At 40.7% G+C, this 26,259-nt stretch overlaps 2 protein-coding genes across 8 annotated transcripts in view; one reads left to right on the top strand and one right to left on the bottom strand.

Annotated features, from left to right (window-relative positions):
* The window catches only part of ADK (adenosine kinase), a 566,800-nt gene extending 542,181 nt beyond the window's left edge, over positions 1 to 24,619 (bottom strand). For all 4 annotated transcript variants that reach the window (XM_032256142.1, XM_032256144.1, XM_032256146.1 and 1 more), the window contains exon 1: positions 24,467 to 24,619. In XM_032256142.1, the coding sequence (XP_032112033.1) occupies positions 24,467 to 24,531 (65 nt within the window). In that variant the 5' untranslated portion in view covers positions 24,532 to 24,619. The remainder of the gene's footprint in view (positions 1 to 24,466) is intronic.
* Positions 24,620 to 24,707: 88 nt separating this feature from the next.
* AP3M1 (adaptor related protein complex 3 subunit mu 1) overlaps positions 24,708 to 26,259 on the top strand; it is a 29,336-nt gene continuing 27,784 nt past the window's right edge. For 2 of the 4 annotated variants that reach the window (XR_004262147.1, XM_032256138.1), the window contains exon 1: positions 24,749 to 25,054. Coding sequence is in view for 2 of the 4 variants with exons in the window: in XM_032256138.1 (XP_032112029.1) it covers positions 24,842 to 25,054 (213 nt within the window). In the remaining 2 variants the exon portion in view is untranslated. Of the gene's footprint in view, positions 25,055 to 25,103; positions 25,417 to 26,259 lie in introns of those variants that run through there. The other 2 variants (XM_032256139.1, XM_032256141.1) reach the window with 2 other exon arrangements.

Raw genomic sequence — 26,259 nt, 5'->3', positions numbered from 1 at the left:
CCAAAAAAAAAAAAAAAAAAAAAAGAAGAAGAATCTAAGACCATAGGGAGGGACAGTAGATGGTACCCTAACTCCTGGATCTATTCTTAGAGTTTAGTGCAGTTGCAGAGTTAAGAAATTATAAGCCAGCCAGGCATGGTGGCTCACGCCTGTAATCCAAGCACTTCGGAGGCCAAGGGGAGCCCGATCACCTGAGGTCGGGAGTTCAAGACCAGCCTGACCAACATGGTGAAACCTCATCTTAAAAAAAAATTTAAAAATTAAAAAATTTAAAAAAAAAAAAAGAAATTCAGCCAATAAAAAGAAAATTAACTCCAACTACGAAAAGGGGGGAATCAGTAAATGCTTTATGATCTAAATTGCTTTTATTGCTTCTTTATTCTCTGTGCAATGATTTTTTTTAATTTTCATTTTTTTACTTTTGAAGAGATGGGGTCTCACTATGTTGCCCAGGCTGGTCTTGAACTCATCCTCAAGCAACCCTCCCGCCTTGGCCCCCCAAAGCACTGAGAATATAGGCGTGAATGATTGGGCCCTGCTCTACAATGTTATTTCTGTTAATAGACTACAATATCCATTGGCATTCACTTACCACCTAGGATGGTGATCTATTTCATATGTCTGAAATCAGTTACATTAGATACAAACCAGTACCATCATATATAGAAATGTGGCTGACGGGACTGAAGAACTTAACTTTTAATTTAATTTTAATTCATTTAAATTTTATAACTGAAGCAATGTATTTTCCCATTAAACACAATTTTATTGTTTTGGTTGGACTACATTTCACTTTTTTTTTTTTTTTTTTTTTTTTGAGATGGAGTCTTTGTTCTGTCACCCAGGGTGGAGTGCTGTGGCATGATCTCCAACCTCTACCTCCTGGGTTCAAGCAAGTCTCGTGCCTTAGCCTCCTGAGCAGGTGGGACTACAGACAGGCACCATCATGCCAAGCCAAATTTTTTTGTGTTTGGTAGAGACAGAGTTTCACCATGTTGGCCAAACTGATCTCAAACTCCTAACCTCAAGAGATCTGCCCGCCTCAGCCTTCCAAAGTACTGAGATTACAGGCATGAGCCACCACGCCAGGCCTCTTTTTACCTTTTTAATGTGGCTACTAGAATAGTGCTGCTCTACAGTCTGTTAGCCTTCACTATCCCTGTGAGAGAACTAAGTTCACAAAATGAAATTAGTAAGAAAGCCAGTTTATACAAATCTGTTTCCTTACTAGCCATAAAACACATCAAATATTCCAAAAGATTTCAAACTTCCTTAGAAAATACTATTTTCAACATTGTTCCCTTTAATTTGGGAAATGCCTATCCAGAATAAAGCCATGGACTATAAAACTCATGTGTTCAAGTCCATGAGTAAAAGCTGTAAAAACACTGAGCTGTATTTGGTGTGGTTAAGACTTTGACACTGAATGTCCACAAGCAGAATTAGTCAATTGTTCCTCTGGATTAAACAGGATCTGAAGCAAAACAGCAGCTGGATTAGCAATTCAAAGTGGGGGAGACACTGACTAATTCAAGAGTTACCCACCTTCTCTAGTGGAAAATGTTAATAGATAATCTGCATTTCAAACCACCAGTGCTTTTCAAACTTTAACATGCATACAAATCATGTGGATCTTGTTAAAATGCAGGTTTGGCACTGCAGGTTATCAGTGACCAAAATTTTTCTTTTCTTTTCTTTTCTTTTTTTTTAAGACAGGGTTTCACCATGTTGGCCAGGCTGGTCTTGAACTCCTGACCTCAGGTGATCCGCCTGCCTCGGCCTCCCAAAGTGCTGAGATTACAGGCGTGAGCCACCACGCCCGGCCAAAATTTTTCATTTCTTTATGCTCCCAGGTCTCACCAATTGCTTCTGATCTGCGGGCCAGGCTGAGTAGCAAGGCTGTAAAGGTAGCAAGAGAGATCTGGTTGGAAGTCCTGCTTGACTTCCTATTACCTGTATGACTTTAAACTGGTTTTGTTTTTAGGTTTTCTGTGTGTTTGTTTGTTTGTTTTTTGAGATGGAGTCTCACTCTGTCGCCCAGGCTGGACTGCAGTGGCGAGATCTTGGCTCACTGCAACCTCCAGCCCCTGGGTTCAAGCAATTCTCTCACCTCAGCCTCCCAAACAGCTATGATTACAGGCATGTACACAATATCTGGCGGGTCTTTTGTTTTTTTTGTTTTTTTGTATTTTTACTAGAGACAAGGTTTCACCATGTTGGCCAGGCTGGCCTTGAACTCCTGACCTCAAGTGATCCGCCCACCTCGGCCTCCCAAAATGCTGGGATCACAGGTATGAGCCACCACACCCAGCCTTTAAACTGGTTCTTAAGCTGTCTGTCCCTCGGTTTACCCATTACATGCTGTTCAGGGCACTGTGATTAAAATTTAATTATCTGTAGTATCCTTGGCACATGGCATAATTATTACTTTCTTATTATCATAATAGTTAAACTTACATCTCTGGAGGCACAATCCGAAAGCTAACATGAACTTGGTGCTCTTGCTTAACATACTTTGGTAACACCTACCTTTAATTTGTAACATTAAAATTTTCAAATTTAAAAAAAACTAATTTTGATACCAAAACAGGTAGTCGTAAAACTTTATTTTTTAACAAATATACTAAATTCAGTATCATTAAGGGAAGATATGGGTCTGCAATATTAAAATAGTTAATAAAATGGAAACCACACCAAAATTTTTTAACTCATTTTTAATATTTGCATCTAACTTTAAACTTTAAATGTTTTTTACTGGCCAGCTGCAATGGCTCACATCTGTAATCCCAGCACTTAGGGAGGCCAAGGCAGGAAATCACTTGAGCCTAGGGGTTCAAAACCAGCCTGGGCAACATAGGGAGACCTATGTCCCAGCTACACCTGTAGTCCCAGCTACCTGAGAGGCTCAGATGGCAGGATAGCTTGAGCACAAGAGTTCAAGACTACAGTGAGCTGTGTTTGCGCTGCTGCACTCTAGCCTGAGCAACAGAGCAAGACCCTGTATCAAAAATAAATAAATAAAATCCATGTAGTACAGGAAATGAAAAAAAAATTTTACTAACGGTCAACAAAACTTTCAAATAGTTTATTCTCTCAAAATTTAAGAAGTAATTTCAGCAGTTATAAACACAAAAATATTATTTCAAGAAAGAGGACTTGTGATCTTTCAGAGTCAATAAGGTTAGAAACAAAAGTAAAATGCATTTTTCCAGGTTAATTCAGAGGTTCTTTTATTCATAGCCACTTCCCTTCCCCAGCCTTTCATGCTGTATTTCTAATCTTTCCATTCCATGTAGACTTTTTCTAAACGCATACACACACACACACACACACACACACACACACACACACACACACACAGTTAGGGACTAAGTAACTACTACTTTTGATCAATTTTCTAAACAATTTATTTCAACCCTATTCTTTTCCTAAAAGCCTAGCTTATCCTACTTTAGGGGAAAATAATGAACAGAAATTTTTAACCTTCAGTAGCCTTTTTACTAATTATAAAAAGTTTACTAATTGAATAGCTGAATCAAGATAAGTGGGTCCAAATAGTTTGCTCTTGGTAAGACTGATAAGTAAATATTTCATATACTTTATCTAATCTTGTGATTAGTCTGCCCCTATAAAAGCAAAGAGGTACATAACCCAAAATAGCTTAGTGCCTCCAGATAGCATCACAAAAATGTGGACGCATCCACTAATCTCTTCAACAAATGCCTCAAGGCCCAAAATAATAGCAAAGTTCTCTTCAAACACAACCAGTTTGTTACGGATGCAATAAAACAAGCACTCTCATATAAAATTAAAGGGAGTAGAAATTAGCACATTTCTACTATAAAGATTTTGGCAATATGTGTCAGTAATTCCACGTTTTAGGCAACTATCATTAAAAGAGAGACCAACGTAAACAAAGATTTGTATACTCAGTTATTCATTTCAGCATTATTAACAACAGCAAAAATTTATTACATCCTAAGTAACCAGAAATAGGGTAATAGTTAAATAAACTACAGAATGTTATGGAACTGTTATAAAATGTTTCCATAGACCTTTTAAGGACATAAGAAAATGCTCGTGATGTAATGTTAAATGAAAAAAGCAAAACAAACAAAAGGAAGTGGAGTATTAACTTGACTGTTTAAAAAAATACATGCCATATATGCATATAAAAAAATCATTAGAAAGAAACACACCTAAATATTATTAGTTATCTCTGGAAAGTAGGATTATGCATAATTTTACTTTATTTACATTGATCTATATTATTAATTTTCTAATACTGATTTTATAGTCATAATTTTTATAATTATTATTAAATTTAACTATCATTTTTAAATGGCTTAAAAATACAAAACTTACTCCTGCCCTTTTTGAAAACTTGCAATGTTAAAATTATAACCTTGTTCCTGCGGTTTTTTTTTAAGTCACAACCATCAAAACTACCCATATTTTTAGAAAAATTTGGCTAATTTTATAAATGCTTCATATTTTCATGTGTAAAGATTCTTTAAGACAGGAATGACAAAAATAAGATGTCCTTATGATTTTTTTGATTAATTTTAAATCACAACTTGACAAAAGTTAAAAGTATATATCCCACTTTTAGAGCTTTGCAAAGCCTTGATGACCCCAGCTGTCATAACTTGAATGTGGAATGTTTTCCCTGCATGTTACTTAAAAATACATCCCCTCAATTACTATGAATTTAAAAATCAGTACCATTATATTTTTTAAATAGTCTATATCATATCCAAAAATCGAAACTCCTTAAAACTTGTCTCCCTAAAATAGTGTGCAGCCATGTAAAGTAGCCTGGGAATGAGAGAGAATTCTAATCCTGGACTTACCAATAACTTTATTCCTTTTGATAAATCATTACCTCTTTGATCATCAGTTTCCTTTTCTGAAACACAAAGGAGTTTGTTATAGGTGACACTTCAGGTTCCTTTAAGTTCTTATTAAACAACTTAAGAAAATAGTTGTTCCTATTTGTGTCTCAACACATACGGAATTTTTTTTAGGGAGTTGATAAATTTTAATGCAATTTCAGTTAGCTTTCATTATGGACAAGTTTATTCAAAGAAACACTGCTAAATGTATTAATTCTCTCCTGCAAAAGACATTGTAAGAATGCTATTATTTTTATTTCCTTTTAATTATCATCTTTAGATTCTTATATGTCACATTTCACTTTAACATCACATATTAAACAAAATACAATCTTTAAATGGAAGCTGATAATTTATGTCCCTGGAGAATTTGAAGAGTACAATAACATTTGATTGATTGAACTTTATTTAGTAAGAATTCTCAGCAAAACTCCCTCCCAGGCACACCCACATGGTACCTCTTTATTTTCAGTGAGCTACAAATCTCTGAATCTCAAAGAAAACTCCAATTTAAAAGTACAAGACAACACTGCTTATCAATTATTTATGCTGCAAAGAACATATTTTTAAAGTACACAAGTGAATATCACCATCATTTTACAACAGAAAAGGGATTTTTAATACAAAAATATAGAAACCATATCACAGAAATAAAGAATAGTCATTCTCAAAGGCTTGTTGGTAGCCTTATGAAATATATTTACTTTTTCTTTTTCCTCGTTTTTTGGTTTAAGACAGGTTCTCACTGTCACCCAGGCTGGAGTATAGTGGTACAATCTTGGTTCACCACAACTTCCACCTTCCAGGCTCAAGCAATCCCCAGCCTCCTGAGAAGGTGGGACCACAGATGCATGCCACCATGCCCAGCTAATTTTTTGGTATTTTTGGTAGATGGGGTCTCATGATGTTGCCCAGGCTGGTCTCAAATTCCTGAGCTCAAGCAATCCACCTGCCTCAGCCTCCCAAAGTGCTGGGGTCACAGGCATGAGCCACTGCACAGGGTCTATATTTTCCATCTTGAAAGATTTTCCTTATTTTGGCCAGCCATGGTGGCTCATGCCTATAATCCTAGCACTTTGGGATGCCAAGGCAGGCAGATCACCAGGTCAGTTCAAGACCAGCCTAACCAACAAGGTGAAACCTCGTCTCTACTAAAAATACAAAAATTAGCCGGGTGTGATGGCAAGTGCCTATAATCCCAGCTACTCATGAAGATAAGGCAGGAGAATCACTTGAACAAGAAAGGCAGGGTTTGCACCACTGCATTCCAACCTGGGCAACAGAGTGAGACTCCCTCTAAAAAAAAAAAAAAAAAAAAAAAAAGATTTTCCTTGTTTGTATCATTTTAACATAGATCTAATCTATGATACTTCACAATCAGTCTTTTAAATTGTTCACACATTAACTCAGCAAATATTTACCAAGCATCTGTTCTACTACAGGAGACACTAGAGATTCATTCAGCAAAGATCAAGACCATGTGCTGCCCTTTTAGAACTTACTAAGGAGAGAAGATGAATAATCAAGTAACAAACAAGAACAGCATCAAATGATCGTAAGTGCTATTCAAAGAATTAAAACCAGCAGATCAATGAGGAGAAAGAAATTTTAAACCTTAAATCATTTCTTCAAAAACATAAAACTCTCAGTATTCCATGGAAAAAATAATAAATATATTTAAATTGAACTATGAAAATCAATCAAAAGCAGACAAATTTCCCAATCAAGGAAAAAACACTTTAAAGGTAATATTTTTTCAAAGGGCAATAACAGAATTCAAAGCTTGGATATATAATTCAGTCATGTTTTTCTAAATTATTTTACCATAATTGTGGCAGATTTAAAATGGGAACAGTATCTTAGAGACAAGAAGTCCATGTTCCCTTCTCTTAAATCTGTGCTCCCCTGGAACTCCTCAGACCAATAGTGTATAAAAGTGATTCTAAGCTAGCCTTTGAGAGGGCTGCCACTTCCTGCTTTGGTATCTTGGAGGTGCCTGTGAGAATTCCAACTACCCAGATGAAGAAACCACAGAGAGTATCTCAAACTACACTGAGAGAAGCCCAGTTGAGCCAAGGCTCCAGTTATCCTGAGGCACTAGGTGAGTGAATAAACACAAGATGGACCCTTCAGACCAGACCTGTTGTCAGCTAAACACCTCCATGTGATCCTATTCACCATATGGAACAGAATCAACAGGCCAAGCTGTATCTGAATTCCTAATCTACAAAATTGTGAAATCTAATAAAATAGTTATTTTAAGCCACCAAATTTTGAGATAGAAAACCAAGCTCTGTGAAAAATGCATTTTTTGGCTAGATGCAGTGGCTCATGCCTGTAATCCTAGCACTTTCGGAGGCTGAGGCAGGAGGATCACTTGAGCTTAGGAGTTCAAGACCAGCCTGGGCAACATAGGTGAGACCTCATCTCTATTATATATTTTTTTATATTTATATTTTTTAATTAAAAATTCATTTTTTACATTGTAACCCAGTACCCTGTACATATAAATGAAACAATGTTTCACAAAGCGATACTTTTATATACTCAATACTTTTATATACTCAATGAAGGATATTTTTTATTCTATTTCTCTTTTACAAAATACCAGTTGTGCAATACTCAAAAAGGTTCACGGATTAGTTTGAAAAACATTTTAGTGTATACAACTCACTTCATAGGTGCATTCACAAATCCAGACAGAAACTTAAATAGGACCCAGGTGTCCTTATCCCTAATCCAAAGCTCTTTCCCTTGCACCATGCTAAAAGCCAATAGGTATTACAGTTCGTAACCAGACGTTCCTTACAAGCTCATATACATACCTCAAAACTGAGTGAAAGCTAAAAAAGCTTAGTGTAAGTCATGTAGCAATCAGAAATAGCTAAGAGGAACTGAGACTTTTCCTATTTCAGTACTTTTTTTTTTTGAAACCAAGTCTCTCTTTGTCACCCATCCTGGAGTGTGGTGGCGCCATCTAGGCTCACTGCAACTTCCACCTCCCGGGTTCATGCAATTCTCGTGCCTCAGCCTCCTGAGTAGCCAACGTGGGCAGATCACTTGAGTCCAGGAGTTCCAAACCAGCCTGGGTGACATGGCAAAACCCCATCTCTACAAAAAATACAAAAATTAGTCAGGCGTGGTAGCACAAGCCTGTGGTCCTGGATACTTGGGAGGCTGAAATGGGAGGATGGCTTGAGCCCAGGAGGCGAAGGTTGCAGGGAGCTAAGATCCTTCAACTGCACTGAGTAAGACCCCCATCTCAAAAAATAGTAATAATAAATTGTTCTTAACTTGAACATTTTAACTCTTAAACATAGGCAAAATTGGTTTGTCTATTAGTAAATACAATCTACTGGTTGGGCATGGTGCCTCATGCCTGTAATCCCAGCACTTTGAGAGGCCAAGACGGGCGGATCACCTGAGATCAGGAGTTTGAGACCATCCTGGCCAACACCGTGAAACCCTATCTCTACTGAAAATACAAAAATTCACTGGGTGTGGTGGCGCATGCCTGTAATCCCAGCTACTTGGCTGAAGCAAGAGAATTGCCTGAACCCAGGAGACAAAGGTTGTAGTGAGCCAAGATCACGCCATTGCACTCCAGCCTGGGCGACAGAGTGAGACTCCATCTCAAAAAAAAAAAAGCTATGTATGTGTGAATAAGAAAACTTGAGAGACACAAGTCTAAACAAGATTATAAAACACAATTGACAATTGCCACAGAATATCTTTAAATAGTGTGCTTATCTAGCACATACAGAATTTACTTTGACAACTTCTCAATTTCTATCTTCATACATAATACAAACAGCAAGAAGCATGAGTCAGAGGTTCTGAACATGAGATGAATGTTTACTACTCAGGGACTCTTAACCTCTTTGGGTCTGTTTCCTCAGCTAAAGACAGGTTACCTTGTTGTCTTCTTGTGAAGATCAATAAGAAAATGTAAGTGAAAGTACTTGAAATTTGCTTCAAATATGTTATTTTTTTTTTTTTTTTTTTTGGCATTTTTTTTTTTTTTTTGGGACGGAGCTTCGCTCTTGTTACCCAGGCTGAAGTGCAATGGCGCGATCTCGGCTCACCGCAACCTCCGCCTCCCGGGTTCAGGCAATTCTCCTGCCCCAGCCTCCTGAGTCGCTGGGATTACAGGCACGCGCCACCATGCCCAGCTAATTTTTTACAGTTTTAGTAGAGACGGGGTTTCACTGTGTTGACCAGGATGGTCTCGATCTCTTGACCTCGTGATCCACCCGCCTCGGCCTCCCAAAGTGCTGGGATTACAGGCTTGAGCCACCGCGCCCGGCTATTCTTAATTTTTATTTTATTTATTTATTATTTTTTTTTTAAAGACGGGGTTTCACCATGTTGGTCAGACTGGTCTTGAACTCCCGACATCAGGTGATCCGCCCGCCTTGGCCTCCAAAGTGCTTGGATTACAGGCATGAGCTACCACGCCCGGCCTGTTATTCTTATCGTTTAAAAAAAAAAAAAAAAAAAAAAAAAAAAAGCTCGGCAGTAAATTGATGCTTCATTTCTTATTCCAGAGCCTAGAGCAATGGCAAGTTACAAGACTTGGAATTGAATCTCACCGTGGATACTTAGTAGCTGTAACTTACTGTGTTACTTTACTGATACCACTTAGCCTCTCTGGGCTTTAATACCCTAAACTGTACAACCTAAATATTAGACTCTGATTTTAAGTACCTCATCAAGAACTAATAATCTAAAAAGTCTAAAATATGTTCAGAGTTTTCAAAAATCACAAGAAACTGTGAGCCACCATTTCAAAGGCACATCTACCTGATACTGAAATCTGCTGCTGCTTTCACACCCCAACTCCATGTCTTGCAAGAAATCTCAGCTCTAGGAGGGAACATTTCCCATTCTACCTGGGAATGTGCACTCTTGGGCATCTCTTCCCTCCCCTGCTCCTATCTCAACTCTCACTAGCATTCCTGAGCAGTCTTTAGAAATATGAAAGTAGTTTCTCAAAGGCAAAGGCTGAGAGAGCCTGCTTTAACCTGTTTTATGAGAGTAAAGAATCAACATCTTGGCCAACAAGAAAACATTTAAAGACCTCTGAGTCCGACTTGATATCTACAAGACACTCACAAGTCTTCTCAGGAATGTAGTTTATTGAAGTTTCACAGAGAACTGAGGTCAAAGGTCTCTGATGTGGTGTTTTTTCACATTTGAAAAATGTAGAAATGCTACACAAATATGGGGGGAACAGTGCTAAGGAAGAGATTCCTGTCTTTCAGAGGAAACTAGGCAAAAAACAGGAATCTATAAGTCTAGAAATATATAATATTTCTCTACAGAACACCCTTACGATATTCAAACATATAGATGAATACACCTAAGAAAGTCAATGTATTATGTGGAGAACATACACCCCCTCCCAAAAAAAGGACAAATTTTTCCTTTTTGTTTTTAATAAAATGCTTTTTTTTTTTTTTTTTTTTAAAGATGGAGTCTCACTCTGTGTTGCCCAGGTTAGAGTGCAGTGGTGTGATCTTAACTCACTGCAACCTCTACCTCCTGGGTTCAAGCAACTCTCTTGTCTCAGCCTCCCAAGTAGCTGGGATTACAGGTTTGCAACACCACGCCCGGCTAATTTTTGTATTTTTAGTAGACAGGATTTCACCATGTTGGCCAGGCTGGTCTCAAACTCCTGACCTCAAGTGATCCGCCTGCCTCGACCTCCCAAAGTGCTGGGATTACAGGCATGAGCCACTATACCCAGCCTAAAATACTATTTTCAGTAAACATTTTATACTATGTACTTAATTTAATAATGTAACCAAGTTTTATTATAATATCTCAAATCTAAACAATCAAATTTAATACATTTGGATGAGCAAGCACTAAGTAAAACAAGACAAAGTAGAATTTCATCCATATATTTTATATGCATCAACATGCTATCCCATGGTAAATGTAGTATTATCAGTTCATCCTGAGTGGGTGAGAACAGATATAGCTAACAGCGTAAATCTGCATCACTTCTACAGCTTAATGGATTCAATCGTCAACAAAACTAAGAACTAAAAATGATAACTAAGGTCTCATCTGGGCTGAGAAAAATATTTTTAAAAACTCTATTTTAGGAGAAGACTTTCTCAGTCATGCCTGTAAAACAACAAACTGTTTAAATCTCTATGTGGTTTAGTTCAAAGATAACACATGAGAACTGTTTATTTGTAAAGGAGATAATTTTCTTGTATTTCAATTTGTTTCTTTAAAAACTTAGATGGTTTTTCAGACTGCCACTCTAGGGCTGAAAAGGAAACAGTTTATTTTGCTATATCAAGCTTAAAGGAATTTGAGAAAACCTAAAACATTGGAATTTGATTTTTTTTGCCATATTTTGTTTTCAAGTAACCCCTCCTCGATAAGTCAACAGAAACAAACTTCTTTAAAAAAACCATTTTGTGGAATTATCTATTCATTTCACAGTACATTATGTTACACAGTACATTATGTTACACGGTACATTATGAAATTCTGAACACTACTGCTGACCTTCTATGCTTGTGCAGTTCTAATTACACTGCAAACAGCCTTACTAATTAAGGACTTGCTAACCCAGAGAAAAGAGATTCATCATTCTGACAGGTCACGGAGATCTTCTTTGTACATTCACTCTTTCAGAAAATCTACACCTCCACCAAATCAGCAATTCTACTACATTTAAAAGAAGAAAGAATGAGTGAAAATACTGACCATGGGCCTTAAGAAAATGTTACTGTTGGCCAGGCACGGTGGCTCACGCCTGTAATCCTAGCACTTTGGGAGGCTGAGGTGGGTGGATCATGAGATCAAAGATCGAGACCATCCTAACACAGTGAAACCCCATCTCTACTAAAATTAGCTGGGCCTGGTGGCACATACCTGTAAGTCCCAGCTACTCGGAGGCTGAGGCAGGAGAATTAATTGAATAAAAAAAAGAAAATGTTACTGTTTATTGGAGAAATGTATTTATTCTGAGGGAATTTTTCCCATAGACAAAGACAAGAAATGACTATTATACTGGAGCTCACTGGGTCACCATAAAGAACAGAAATGCAATCTGGGGTCGGACGTGGTAGCTCACACATGTAATCCCAGAACTCTGGGAGGCCAAACAGTCAGAGGAGAAGGCATTTCTAGGTTTGGTGTATAGAAAAGTTTTATAGAGCAGAGAGAATTTGGCTTGAAGACTGAGAGTTTTTTTTGAAGGAAGAGAGGAAGGTTGTTTTAAGAAATATTTATTCTACAAACTAATAGATTTTCTCTTGCTGAGGGAATGACACTACCTCCCTCATTCTACAAGGTCCTGACAGAGTTGCTGATTACAGTGTCCCCTACAACACCCATCCATTTCCCCACTCATATACGAACAATGCCTACACTCATTGGCTCCCCATATACACTAGCACTACACACACACAGACACACACCCCTACCTGCATGCACACACATAATGGATGGGCAGACAGCCAGAATGTATCCAAGGCTAGCCCAATCTCCACCTCTGATACAGTGATTGTAATGCAGGACAGGCAAGCCCCAGAATTGGGGCTTAGCCCAGGAAGGTGCTTAGCTTCATCCAGGAAAAAAATTCAAGGGTCAGCCAGTGGTGTGTTAGCAACTTTTATTGAAGTAGCAATGTACAGCATCGGCAGAGGTACTGCACTGTGCAGAGCAGGGCTACCCCATGGGCAGTGTGTCCAGAGCAGCAGCTCAGAAAAAGTTCTGTGGTCATATTTACACCCACTTTTAATTACATACAAATTAAGAGGCACACTATGCAGATATTTCAAGGAAAAGGGTGGTAATTTCCAGGTCATTGTAATGGAAAGAGATGCTAACTTCCAGGAACTGACAAGGCACATTGGTGGGCGTGACTTACAGAAAGCTGCTTCTACACTGTCCCCGTTTTAGCTAGTCCTCAGTTTCGTACAGTGTCTGAGCCCAACCTCCAGAGTGGAGTCCCACCTCCTACCTCAACTGGTTCAAGGTAATGTGTAACACAGGCAGAACCAAATTTCTCTCATAACTAATACAAGCATATAGGAAAAGTCTCTTCCTTTGGACTCATGAGATTTTGGCTTAGGGTTGAGAACTGCCATCTTGTTACACTGAAATGGCCTATGTGAGAGATAAATTGAATCTAAAGGACAACAGAGACAAGTGGTGCACTGCTAGACTGAGTCATATTTAGATGGACTTTAGGCCGGGTGCTGTGGCTCACACCTGTAATCCCAGCACTTTGGAAGGCCGAGGCAGGTGGCTCAGGAGTTTGGGACCAGACTGGCCAATATGGTGAAACCCTATCTCTACTAAAAATATAAAAATTAGCCAGATGTGGTGGCACGTACCTGTAATCTCAGCTACTTGGGAGGCTGAGGCAGGAGAATTGCTTGAACCTGGGAGGCAGAGGTTGCAGTGAGCCAAGACTGCACCACTGCACTCCAGCCTGGGTGACAGAGCGAGATTCCATGTCAAAAAAAAAAAAAAAAATTAGATGGACTTTCCAGTTAGGTGAGTCAACTGAGTCTCTCAGAAACTTCAAAATGGTTCCAAATATGAACCAAATTCTAGCCTAAGCTTGTAGAAGGCAAGTAGCCAAGTGACCACTTCAATATAATTTCTGATAATCCCTAATTCAGTCAGTGACCGATGACCACACAGGCTACCTTCGCATCTGCAATCCTGTTTACAGGTAACACAGCAAATTAGCTGGACTTACTACTAACTAAATATGGCATGCTGACAAAATGCTGAGACCCTGTTAATACAGTAACCAAACTGTTGTGCCTATAGAAGGCAAGAGTTTCTTACATAATTGCTATACATATATATCTTCTAAATTATAAAGAAAATACTAAAGTTAGCATGCATGCAATGAAAGTAAAAAAAAAAAAACAGAATCTCAGATGTTCTTATATTGAAGGCTAATTACATTGCTTTCTAGATCTGAAGTTTATGAACCAAATTTTTAAAGAAATGGTATGAAGCCAAAAGTACAAACAACATCAGAAATAATACACATAAATGAGGGCAACAACTCTAAATCTGCTTTGAAAAATCATCAGAAAGCCTGGCTGTAGGAGCTAACATAAAGCCTGAACAGCTTTTAGTCAAAAAAGAAAAAGAAAAAAAAAGAAAAATCATCAGAAATTATCTTCTTCAAGCAGTATGTGAAACTTCAGTTTATGAGACCATTTTGTAAAACAGCCTTCCAAATCTTCAAGTCCAAAAGTTGAAGAGAAGTCTATCTTTGCAGTTACAAGTGGAAAGGAAGAAAAGCCTAATAACTCAGTAACATGAACTGTGCTGGTATTATGGTAGAGCTAGCCAAAAAATATCTTTGAAATGAGCATCTACGTAGTATCATAGAAGTACAGAACGGTGACTAGAGAAAAATATCTAGGAACTGACTCTGATGAGAAATTATTGTTCCTGCATAGTAGCCAATTTTTAAAAATAAACTATTAATAAAAGTCCACAATCCCTTTCTTAAATCCTTGGGGCAGGTTATGTTGGAATTCAGAATTTTATGGATTTTAGGAAGGTAACACTACACTATGTATTTTGTGGAACATCCAGGAGGAATTCATGGGACATGTCATTAACAGCCTATTATTTCCATATCAAAGCATATATATTTGTGTCAGACAAGTAAATGCCACTGACACCTTTACATCAGTTCAAATTTTGCTGCCAAATTATTTCATCTCAAACTTTTTTTTTTTTGAGATAGAGTCTCGCTCTGCTGCCCAGGCTAGAGTTCAGTGGTGTGATCTTGGCTCACTGCAGCCTCTGCCTCCCAAATTCAAGTGATTCTCCTGCCTCAGCCTCCAGAGTAGCTGGGACTACAGGTGCCCACCACAATGCCCGGCTAATTTTTTTGTATTTTTAGTAGAGACAGGGTTTCAGTGTGTTAGCCAGGATGATCTCAATCTCCTGACCTCCTGATCCGCCCTCCTCGGCCTCCCAGTGTTGGGATTACAGGCGTGAGCCCCACACCCAGCCCATCTCAAACCTTTTTAAAAACTTCCAGCTTCTAGAACTTTGAGATTTCAGAAATACAGATTAAAAGATTACAACCTACAATAAAGTTATAATAATTATTTTACCATGTTTCAGATGTATTTGGTATCTCAGAGGTTCATTCTGTAAAGGTGATATTTAGCCACTCAGCACTTGGCCACTTATACATTCAGTGTACTTTAAGCTTCTCCAGCTTAAAAGCAAGAGTCCTAATACGTTCAGTGTAGAAACATTGGAAAACACAAGATTTTTTTTTTTTTTTAACATCATAATTCTTCCACCTAAAGATGCCTACTATTAAATTTGGAGTGTCTAAATTTTCATACTCTTTCTATAACATATATATTAATATAATTAGCAAGAAAATCTCTGTAATTTAAGTGTATATTTTTGTTTCCATCTTACTATATACATATAATGCCCTTTCAAGCTGAGAACTGGCCTTTCTTAAATTTTGGTAAATTCTCAGCCATCGACTCTTCCAAACTGGCTTCTCCACCATTCACATTATTTCCTCGTTTTGGAACTCCCATTTAGATGTAAGCTGGTGCCTCTCAATTTACATTCATATTTCTTTTTTCTTCTTTTCCTTTTTTTTTTTTTTTTAATAGAGTTTTGCTCTCGTTGCCCAGGCAGGAGTACAATGGTGTGATCTCAGCTCACTGCAACCTCCGCTTCCCGAGTTCAAGCGATTCTCCTGCCTCAGCCTCCTGAGTAGCTGGAATTACAGGCATGTGCCACCACACTGGCTGTGTATTTTTTTTTTTTTAGTAGAGACGGAGTTTCTCCATGTTAGTCAGGTTGGTCTCTAACTCCCAACGTCAGGTGATCTGCCTGCCTCGGCCTCCCAAAGTGCTGGGATTACAGGTGTGAGCCACCAAGCCTGGCTTGTATTTAATTCCTATTTATTTCTGTGTGATAGATCTGGGTACTTGCTTCCAATCCACTAATTTTCTCTTCAAATTTGTCTGGTCTCGAGTTTAACTGACCTATTTTAATTTCAATAATTCCATTGTTTCTTTAATATAGCCATCTATTTCATATCTACCTATTTTTGATTCGTGTTTTTTGATGACCATTATTTCTTTTATCTTTTTTAAGGATCTTTAAAATACACATATTGAAATACTCATTTTTTTTAGATTACTCATATTTCCATCAGATTTTTTGTGAATTTATCTCCTGGAATTACGTTAATTTTCTAAGTAAAGGTCTTCCTCATGTTTATAGGCTCACACTTTCCTTCTTTTCCCCGTGGTTCTGTGATAGGCCACCCCTCTTCCAGAGTCCACGACCTCCAAGCTCAGTGCTCTTGTAGTAGGTGATAGCAAGGAAACCACAGTTCCTGACTCTGAGCCATCTGGCAGCTCAGCCAGTTCATATCTTCACTCCAGGTCCACAGCTTTTTAAAGCAACAGCTGGGAGCAGATGTTTTCAGCCCTCTTTCATCCAGTCCCCAACCAGCTTCAGTTTCATACAGAGTATCTGACCCCAGTTCCCCTACATGTTATTTCTACCAGCTCTTGAACCCAGTCTAACTGTATGTTTCTTTTCTGTTCTTGGTCCCTGGAGATGTTTATCTTGTTCTTGAGTATATCTATATCTTTTCCCTTTCTTTCTAAATTTTTAATTGCTACACTTCCCTCTCAACATCCTTATGAGGTTGGTATTATTACTGTACCCATTTTATAGGTAAGAAAAGAGAGGTATGGGGCAAGTAGGCAATCTTCCCAAGATCACCAGCTAATAAGGATTAAGGGTCAAACCAGATGTCTGATGCCAGCGACCATGCTCTTAACCTGGCTCTACTGGCTTCCATTCTGCCCAGAATTCTCTTTACAATTTTGATTTTTTTTTCCCCCACTTAACCATAAACACTTTGCACACAGGCAGGATTTTTTGTTTTCTTTTTTTGAGACAGGATCTTGCTGTTACCCAGGCTGAAATGTACTGGTGCCAGTGCCTAAGCTTCCCGAGTGGCTGGACTACAGGCACCTGCCACCATGCCTGGCTAAGTTTATTTTTGTAGAGAAAAGGCCTCACTATGTGCCCAGGTGAGTCAAGAACTCCTGACCTCAAGCAATCCTCCCCGCTTGGCCTCCCACAGTGCTGAGATTACAGGAATGAGCCACCCACGTGGCTAGGATTTTTTTTTTTTTTTTTTTTTTTTTTTTTTTTTTTGAGACGGAGTTTCACTCATGTTACCCAGGCTGGAGTGCAATGGCGCCATCTCGGCTCACCGCAACCTCCGCCTCCTGGGTTCAGGCAATTCTCTTGCCTCAGCCTCCTGAGTAGCTGGGATTACAGGCATGCACCACCATGCCCAGCTAATTTTTTGTATTTTTAGTAGAGACGGGGTTTCACCATGTTGACCAGGATGGTCTCGATCTCTTGACCTCGTGATCCACCCGCCTCGGCCTCCCAAAGTGCTGGGATTACACGCTTGAGCCACCGCGCCCAGCGTGGCTAGGATTTTAACTGATGAAGTAAAGCAAAGGCATATTCCAGGTAAAAAGCAGCACATCAGCCTCATGTTTTATTTGAGGCTGAATAGTCAGTCTAGACCTATACCTAAAATAAGAAACATAGTTTTCAATGCTCCTCATTTTCCTAAGGCCCTTCCCACTTTCCCTGAATTTCAAGCACTTCCATGCTTGTCCCTGGATACTCAGGACCATGCATGCAGGCTTTCCTCTGGCTGTCTCCACCACCCTCATGTTGCACTAGTATGTATTGGCCAGGAAAGGATCTTACTAAGGTATTCATACTAAGTACATCAGGGGACTTTTGTTTTCCATTCCTTCGTAGCCCAAAGCCTTAATCTTAAAGGATTAAATTTGTGAATATAAAGAAAAGGCTAGCAGTATCATCCAAAAATAACCAAATTCTTTCAATAGTAGATCATGATGGAAAAAGTAATTAGTAGCAAGCTCAATTTTAGGCTGCATTATTAAAAGTATAGGGTCTAGAAAGCCAGGCGCAGTGGTTCATGCCTGTAATCGCAGCACTTTGGGAGGCTAAGGCGGGTGGATCACAAAGTCAAGAGATCAAGACTATCCTGGCCAACATGGTGATACTCCCTCTAAACTAAAAAAAAAAAAAAATACAAAAATTAGCTGGTGTGTTGGCACATGCCTGTAATCCCAGCTACTTGGGAGGCTGCAGCAGGAGAATCTCTTGAACCCAGGAGGCGGAGGTTGCAGTGAGCCGAGATCCCACTATTGCACTCCAGCCTGGCAAGAGAGCAAAACTCCATCTCAAAAAAGAAAAAAAAAGTTAGGGTCTAGAAAAATGAAAGTTATCAGTCCCACTCTATGCAACAAAGATTAAATGAAGGCTGGGCATGGTGGCTCACGCCTGTAATCCCAACACTTTGGGAGGCCAAGGTGGGCAGATAACTTGAGGCCAGGAGTCAAAGACCAGCCTGGTCAACATGCTGAAACCCCGTCTCTACTAAAAAGACAAAAATTAACCGAGTGTGCTGGCACATGCCTGTAATCCCAGCAACTCAGGGCTGAGGCGGGAGAATCACTTGAACCCAGGAGGCAGAGGCTGCAGTGAGCCAAGATTGCGCCACAGCACTCCAGCCTGGGTGACAGAGCGAGATCCTGTCTCAAAAAAAAGATTAATTGAATAGCTCCTAAGGGCCAGGCCCCATGATTCTAGGGACATACAATCATCCTTTTTTCCTTCTAGTCGGTATATATTTTCCTCATTTAATCCTCACTGCAGACTGCTTAAAGGACATGTGCTCAGTTCATAAAACGTAATTTTCCAGAGAGTTTTCTGAAAGAGAAAAAAATAATTTAAAAGAAGGGATAACTGAAGCTATTGCTTGGCCACCCAAGATAGAGACACTTCTTCCTAGGTTTTTTCTTTTTGCTTTTTTTTTTTTTTTTTTTTTTGAGGCAGGGTCTCACTCTATCACCCAAGCTAGAGTGCAGTGGCATGAACATGGCTCATTGCAGCCTCAACATCCTGGGCTCAAGGAATCTTCCTGCCTCAGCCTCCTGTGTAGCTGGGACCATAGGCATATGTCACCATGTCCAATTAATTTTTTTTTTTTAAGATTCAAGGGTCTCATTTTGTTGCCCAGACTGGTCTTGAACTTCTGGGTTCAAGCAAACCTCCCACTTTAGCCTCCCAAAGTGCTGGATTATAGGTGTGAGCCACCATGCCCAGCTCCTAGGTTTAATTTTAGAACACAGGGTCCAGAGTGAGGTAGGAGATAGAGGGAAATAATAAAAGGAGTCTATGGGCCGGGTGCAATGGCTCAAGCCTGTAATCCCAGAACTCTGGGAGGGAGGCTAAGACAGGCAGATCACCTGAGGTTCGGAGTTCAGAGATCAGCCTGACCAACGTGGAGAATCCATGTCTCTACTAAAAAAAAAACAAACAAAAAATTAGCCACCCGTGGTGAAGCATGCCTATAATCCCAGCTACTCAGAAGGCTGAGGCAGGAGAACCGCTTGAACCTGGGAGGTGGAGGCTCTGGTAAGCGGAGATCATGCCATTGTGCTCCAGCCTAGGCAACAAGAGCGAAACTCCATCTCAAAAAAATAAATAAATAATTAATAAAAAAATAAAAGGGGGTCCATGGAAGCGAAATACGAAGCAATATTTGAGAAAAGCTCAATGTTTGCTGATTAGAGAGCTGTAGTTTGTTTCCTTTTTACTAGTTTAAAAGTCATGATCCTCAATAATCCTTAATTGCTAATGGCAAATGGAGTAATTACATGGACTTTCAGAGTTCAATGTTTCCTAACATCAACTTCAGAGCTTACAAGTATTTGCTGTGATGAATAAGCAGAGCTATGCCTAAAGAAAAGTAGGCAGAACTTGAGGCTGAAGGTAAAGACACTGCCTAGGAAGCCAAAACAAAATCTAAGCAAAAGTTAAAGTCTAAACCTAATTTGTGAGAGCAGGAATGGAAAAGGAAAGACATTATAATGTGGATGTAAAATGAATCAAATATCTAGGTCTCAAACTTTGGAGAAAAAGAGGTCACTGGTGCCATTAAAAGATTCAGGAAATAAGGGGAAATGCACAGATTCAGGACAACGGATGAATTTAGTTTGGCATATATGACTTTGAAATGTCAGAAAGTCACTGAGAAGCAGATATTCAGCACACAGTTAAACTTTGAAATGTCAGAAAGTCACTGAGAAGCAGATATTCAGCACACAGTTAAAATTAGGGTCTGGGGGCCAGACGCGGTGGCTCACGCCTGTAATCCCAGCACTTTGGGAGGCTGAGATGGGCAGATCACAAGGTCAGGAGTTCAAGACCAGCCTGACCAACATGGTGAAACCCGTCTCTACTAAAAATACAAAAATTAGCCAGGTGTGGTGGTAGGCACCTCTAATCCCTGCTACTCAGGAGGCTGAAGCAGGAGAATCGCTTGAACCTAGGAGGTGGAGGTTGCAATGAGCCATGATCATGCCACTGCACTCCAGCCTGGGTGACAGAGTGAGACTCCGTCTCCAAAAAAAAAAAAAAAAAATTAGGGTCTGGGAAAGCCAAGCAAGGTGGCTCATGCCTGTAATCCTAGAACCTTGGGAGACCAACGCAGGTGGATCACTTGAGGTCAGGAGGTTGAGACCAGCCTAGCCAACATGGCAAAACCCCATCTCTACCAAAAATGCAAAAATTAGCCAGGCATGGTGGTGCACGCCTGTAATCCCAGCTACTTGGGAGGCAGAGGCAGCAAAATTGCTTGAGCCCAGGAGGCAGAGGTTTCAGTGAGCGAAGATGGCACCACTGCACTCCAGCCTGGATGCCAGAGTGAGACTCTCTTTCAAAAATATATACATATAATTAAATTAAGATCTGATAACTGAGAGATACAGAGACAGAAAGGTTACATGTGATAGTGTCCAATACAAAGCCTGGACCCCCTACATCTCTGCTTTAGTCAGAATATCTACACTTCCCCAAAAGGCAGCTCTCTCCCAGTTCTGCCATCAAATAAACTTTCCTATAAGGCAGATACCCTGCAGTTACAGATGACTGGTTAACTCCTAGCCATCTTTAAGAATGCTCAGGTGTCATTTTCCCAAACCCCCCTTATTTCCCACCAAGAAGATGGTATCTGTGCCTTATCGCTTTCTCTAAACATACACCCAGTTTCTAAGACCATGCCTAAAATAGCATGTACTTGAAAGACAAACTGAAGGAAAAGATCTTGGCATGTGCTCAACAAGCCTTGGAAGGCACTGTATTCTCTTAGGTGATCGCTAAAGAAATGAACTTGGATGAGATTTCCAAAGGAAAGAAAAGAAAACTAAGTTGTCTTAAATATAAGTGATCTTCATGGAACACCTTCATCTAGGGAGCAGTTCCCAAAAATGTTTCTCCACTTTTTTCATCACAAAATACCTCATCTGTAACACAGGAATCATTGCTCCTACCTCATAGGTCACTGGGAGGGTTAAAAGAGATAATATTTGTAGAGCACATAGTATAATGTCTAGCACTCAATTAATGTTCCCTTCTTTCCTCTAATCCCACCTAAAAACATGTTAGAGCCTGATTCTTTCTTTGTAAGCAACTGTTATGCCCTGAAAAGCAACCCAGCCTAGAAAAATAATGGATATTTGAGAAAGGCAGACTAGCCTTGTCAGATGCTCCCTCTAGAACAGATTTCTCAACCTCAATACCATTTACATATTTGGCCAGATGATTCTTTGTTGTGGGGGTTGTCCTATGTAGGATGTTTAGCAGCATCCCTGAATTCCACCCAATAGGTGCCAATAGCTCTCCCAACCAAAAATATCTTTCTAGACCATGCCAAATGTCCCCTGGAGGGCAAAACTTCCCCTGGTTGAGAATTACTGTCCCAGAGCTGACCAAATTCTCACAAAGCCCTAAATCTCCTAAATATTTTCCCTGACATCTACAAATATATCTTATTTGTTCCCACTGATTCTGCACATTAAATTATGCTTAGTCTTTATAACCCATTCTCCTTAACCAAAACTAGTAGCTATCCCTTAACCATCAAGCAAGTCATTATAAATTAACTCAGTGTAAATACTCAATGCATTATCTATCATACTTCGAGTCTGAAAGCCAAACTAATATAATGAAAGTAATAGCAGTCAATCCCAAAATGTCTCCCCACAAAATTAGAGATTTGTCCCAGTATTCACATATCTAATCTTTTAATTTCATATCTACAGGTGGCACTAAGTTCGTATTGTATAAAGTTAATTTTGGTTGCCTAGGGAATGCTACAAGTTGCTTTTTTTTTTTTTTTTTTTGAGACAGAGTCTCGATTTGCCACCCAGGCTGGCACCATCTTGGCTCACTGCAATCTCCGCCTTCCAGGTTCAAGAGACTCTCCCGCCTTAGCCTCCTAAGTAGCTGGAACTACAGGCACGTGCCACCACGCTGGGCTAACTTTTTTTATTTTTAGTAGAGACAGAATTTCATCGTATTAGCCAGGATGGTCTCAATGTCCTGACCATGTGATCCACCTTCCTCAGCCTCCCAAAGTGCTGGGATTACAGGCATGAGCCACCACACCCGGCCTGCATTTTTTTTTTTTTTTTTTTTTTTGAGGTAAGGTCACAGCAGCCTTGATCCTCCTGACCCAGCTTCCTGAGTAGGAGCTTCCTGATTGCGAGTGTGCCACTACACCCGTTAATTTTTTGTTTTATAGACGGGGGTCTAGCTATGTTGTATTGTACAGGCTGGTATCAAACTCCTGGCCTCAAGTGATTCTCCCACCCCAGCCTCACAGAGCGCCAAAACTGCAGGTATAAGAAAGCATGCTCAGCTAGCTCTTATTTCTTTTCCTTTACTAATTGTTTCATTTGGGCTTCAGTATCTTCAGTTGTAAAATAGGCATAATTCTTGCCATCCTTTGATTACAGAACTGTCCAACAAGATAATAAATAGGAAAACACAGTGAAAATGAACCAGCATTATATGTAATTTTTTTTTTTTTTTTTTTTTTTTGAGATGGAGTTTTGCTTTTTTTTCCCAGGCTGGAGTGCAATGGCGCGATCTCGGCTCACCGCAACCTCCGCCTCCTGGGTTCAGGCAATTCTCCTGCCTCAGCCTCCTGAGTAGCTGGGATTACAGGCACACGCCACCATGCCCAGCTGATTTTTTGTAATTTTAGTAGAGACGGGGTTTCACCATGTTGACCAGGATGGTCTCGATCTCTTGACCTCGTGATCCACCCACCTCGGCCTCCCAAAGTGCTGGGATTACAGGCTTGAGCCACCGCGCCCGGCTGTAATTATTTTTATGAAGGAAAAATCTAAGGAAATCTAAGGGTTATATGTTTAGTAGGATGGTAGGGAAAAGTTGCATCTGTCTTCCACTTTGGTCAAGGAAGTGCCTTGTAAGGAAATACTCTAGGGCAGAATAGGGAAAGCACATGATTTGAACTCAGTAGGTCTCATTCAAAAGCCCTTGCTCTTCATTCTGCATATAGTTTGAATATTTAAAATAAAAATAGAATATCCTGAGGGTTTTTACTTTAAAGTTTATGTTCTTGGTATAAGGTAGGCACAATAAGCCTTTGAGTGTAGTGGGAATACATTAAATGCACTGGCAGGGATTTGTTCACCCTCCATTCAAATGAGCATGAACACACCACCAGGCCCCTAAGTGTCCTTTTCAATTGTGAATGATTCATTCTTTCCGGGGTGAAGAAAAGTGATACTGGAAGAAATGGGATATGTCCTGTATAATCAGGAGTGTCCCAGTAGTTTTAAATCAGTTTGATATGTCTATTTTAAGATGGAAAAAAATCGTTGCCTTTCAACGAACATTTCCAAATCAACAAAGACTGCCTGCTTCACTTTATACTTATTAGGAAGGGATATTTTAACAAATGACTCTTTATAAGTAAAAGGTGCAACATCAATCACATATGAGGCAGGTGTCAGGGGCAGCACTGTCTCTGCTACCAAAAAGTGCAAATAAAAAATAAAAATCAACCTTTCCTAACCATTCATCCAAATGGTGCCCCTGCAAAGCCTCGGAGGGGTCTGGGTCCCTGGTAGAGGGTCCTCAAACGTGCGGGATTTCAGAATAGTGTACAAAAAGGAAGGTCAACGTGCCCTTCCGCGACACTTTCTGAAAAATCCCCAAGAATTCTATCTTCGCCCCAGAGTACAGCAGTTGCCTGGCCTCCTCCCCGTCAACCCCCAGGGAGGAGAAGGTAGCCGCGTACAGACGAGGCTCCGGTCCGGCCCTCCAGTGTCGCAACAGCCTAGCCGGCGCTAGCTCGCAGGTGGCGCGGGGAGCCGACTCGGCCCCCCTGCCGGCCACTACTGGCCAAGGACTACAGGAGCCGGAGCTGCACCAGACAGGCAGCGACACGGCCAAATTGAGAGACCGTCAGGCAAGGGGTGGCGGCCATGCGGGCAGCTCCCCGAGCGGCATGTCCTGCGTGTTAGCCCCAAGCTGGCAGCGAGAGACACCACCCAGCGCCGGGGCGCGAAAACCCACGTGGGCCCTAGTTGCTTGCTGCAGGCGCCGTCACCCCCCTCCCCAAGTCGCGCAGCGCTCACCTCAGCGCTTGCGGTGCCTCTACCTTCAGCTTTTTGGGCTTCGGCTCCCCTTCAGCAGCTGCCATCTTCGCACTCCCACCTCACTTTGGCTCTACCGCCCACCTCTGCAATCCACTCTTTGGCCCGCCCACTCCTCGCCTCACCGCCTTCTCTTCTCCAAATCCCGCCCCTCCAGACTCCGCCCATTCTGTGCCACTTTCATCCACAACCATTGGCTCTATTCCTCCGCCCCGACCGCGATTGCCCCGCCCACTCTGACCCCGCCTCCGCTACTGTAGGGGACCCCAGACTGAGTTAGGCCGCAGATGAGCGCCTGAATCTAGATGATGAGAAACCTACTATTTTTCTAGACCCTGGACGATGTAGAAGATTTAGATGCTAAGCCTCAAGTGGCGTCTTTCCTCTCAGTTAAGGTCTTCCTGCATATTTAATCTTTCTAATATCGTAGACAGAGGCGGTGTCTTTGAAGCAGTTAATCAGGCGATCTCCTGGCCACTACAGCTGCGGGTCCTCGCGGCCTTCTCCGCTTCCTCAGCTTCGGTCTGTAGAGGACCCGGCGCCGAATCACTGACTGGCACTGGTGTCGGGGTGAGTGTGAGGGGCGGGAAATGTGTGGACTGGGGACAGCTCTAAAACCCGGGAGTAGGCTGAATAGCTGGGGCCCCCGAATCCGGTCTGGGCTCTAGGAGCGTCCCTGATGTTGTGGGCCAGGGCCTCGCTTCCCCTCGACTCCCGGCCTTCCGGACTTTCTTGCCAGCAAGGCCGGAAGGGAGCGGTGCACCTGCAGCCCAGTGTTCTCAGGCCCCCAAGCCTCAGAGGTCAAGCTTATTGGGGCTAGAGTACAAACGGCATGAATCTCAGTCCCAAGTTTCTGCTTTGGAGGACAAAACCCCAAACGGACCTGAGTAGACAGACGTCCTGTTAGCGGGCGGTGCCTGGAAGAGCCTGGGGTGAGGAATGCAGTGAAAAGGGTGTTGCAGTTCTTCAGGAGAGAAGTAACGGGGTTCTAAGCTGAGCAGGTGGCAGTGAGTATGGAAGAGTGTCGGTCGATGTGGCTGTTTGAATTTGGTAGATTTGTTTGAACCTGAAGCTTACAGCCTTATGTGATAAGAAGGTGTTGTGCCACTGACACGAGGAGGAATTTTATGGAGTTTGGGTTTTATCGAATTTGAAACAGTGGTTAACAGGGAGATTGTAGGAAGACTTTTAAAAAAAATTTTAAGCGTCAGAATTAAGCCCGAAAAACTTTCGAGGTGAGAACCAAAACAAATGAAGTTTCATATAAAAGGGTAGGAAGTACTTTGGTTTAAGAGAAAGTTATCAATGACATAAAATGCTGAAATGGTCAAAGGAGGAAGCTGCAATCAGAATCGTCGTTGGATTTTATAATTAGAAAGTCATTGAGCCATTTGAGAGAGATACTTTAATGGTAACTGAGGAAAGATTGCAAGTGTAGACTAATCCTTCATCATTTGGGGCATGAAGCAAGATTATTGAGAGTGGCAAGGGGCAGGGGAGTTTGGGGTTTGTTTTAAAGAACACAAGATATATATTTGGGGGGCAGGAAGCAAGCAACTATTTCAAGATTCAAGAAAAAGTCTTGTCTCCCAGAAGAGAAGGAAAGGAGTGGGATCAAGTTACAAGTGAAAGGATTAATTTGGAAAAGAAAGAGGTGCACTTTCAATTGACACTGTAGGAAAAGTGGAGTGAATTAGGTTAAAAAAGAATTATCTAAAGAATTATTTTAAACTTAAGTATGTTGGCCAGGCGCAGTGGCTCACGCCTGTAATCCC

Source organism: Sapajus apella, unplaced genomic scaffold (genome assembly GCF_009761245.1).
Source record: "Sapajus apella isolate SASKATOON/1434 unplaced genomic scaffold, GSC_monkey_1.0 scaffold94, whole genome shotgun sequence".
Classification (NCBI taxonomy): domain Eukaryota; kingdom Metazoa; phylum Chordata; class Mammalia; order Primates; family Cebidae; genus Sapajus; species Sapajus apella.
The sequence above is the reverse complement of the archived record's forward strand: the minus strand, read 5'-3'. Positions and strand labels throughout refer to the sequence as shown.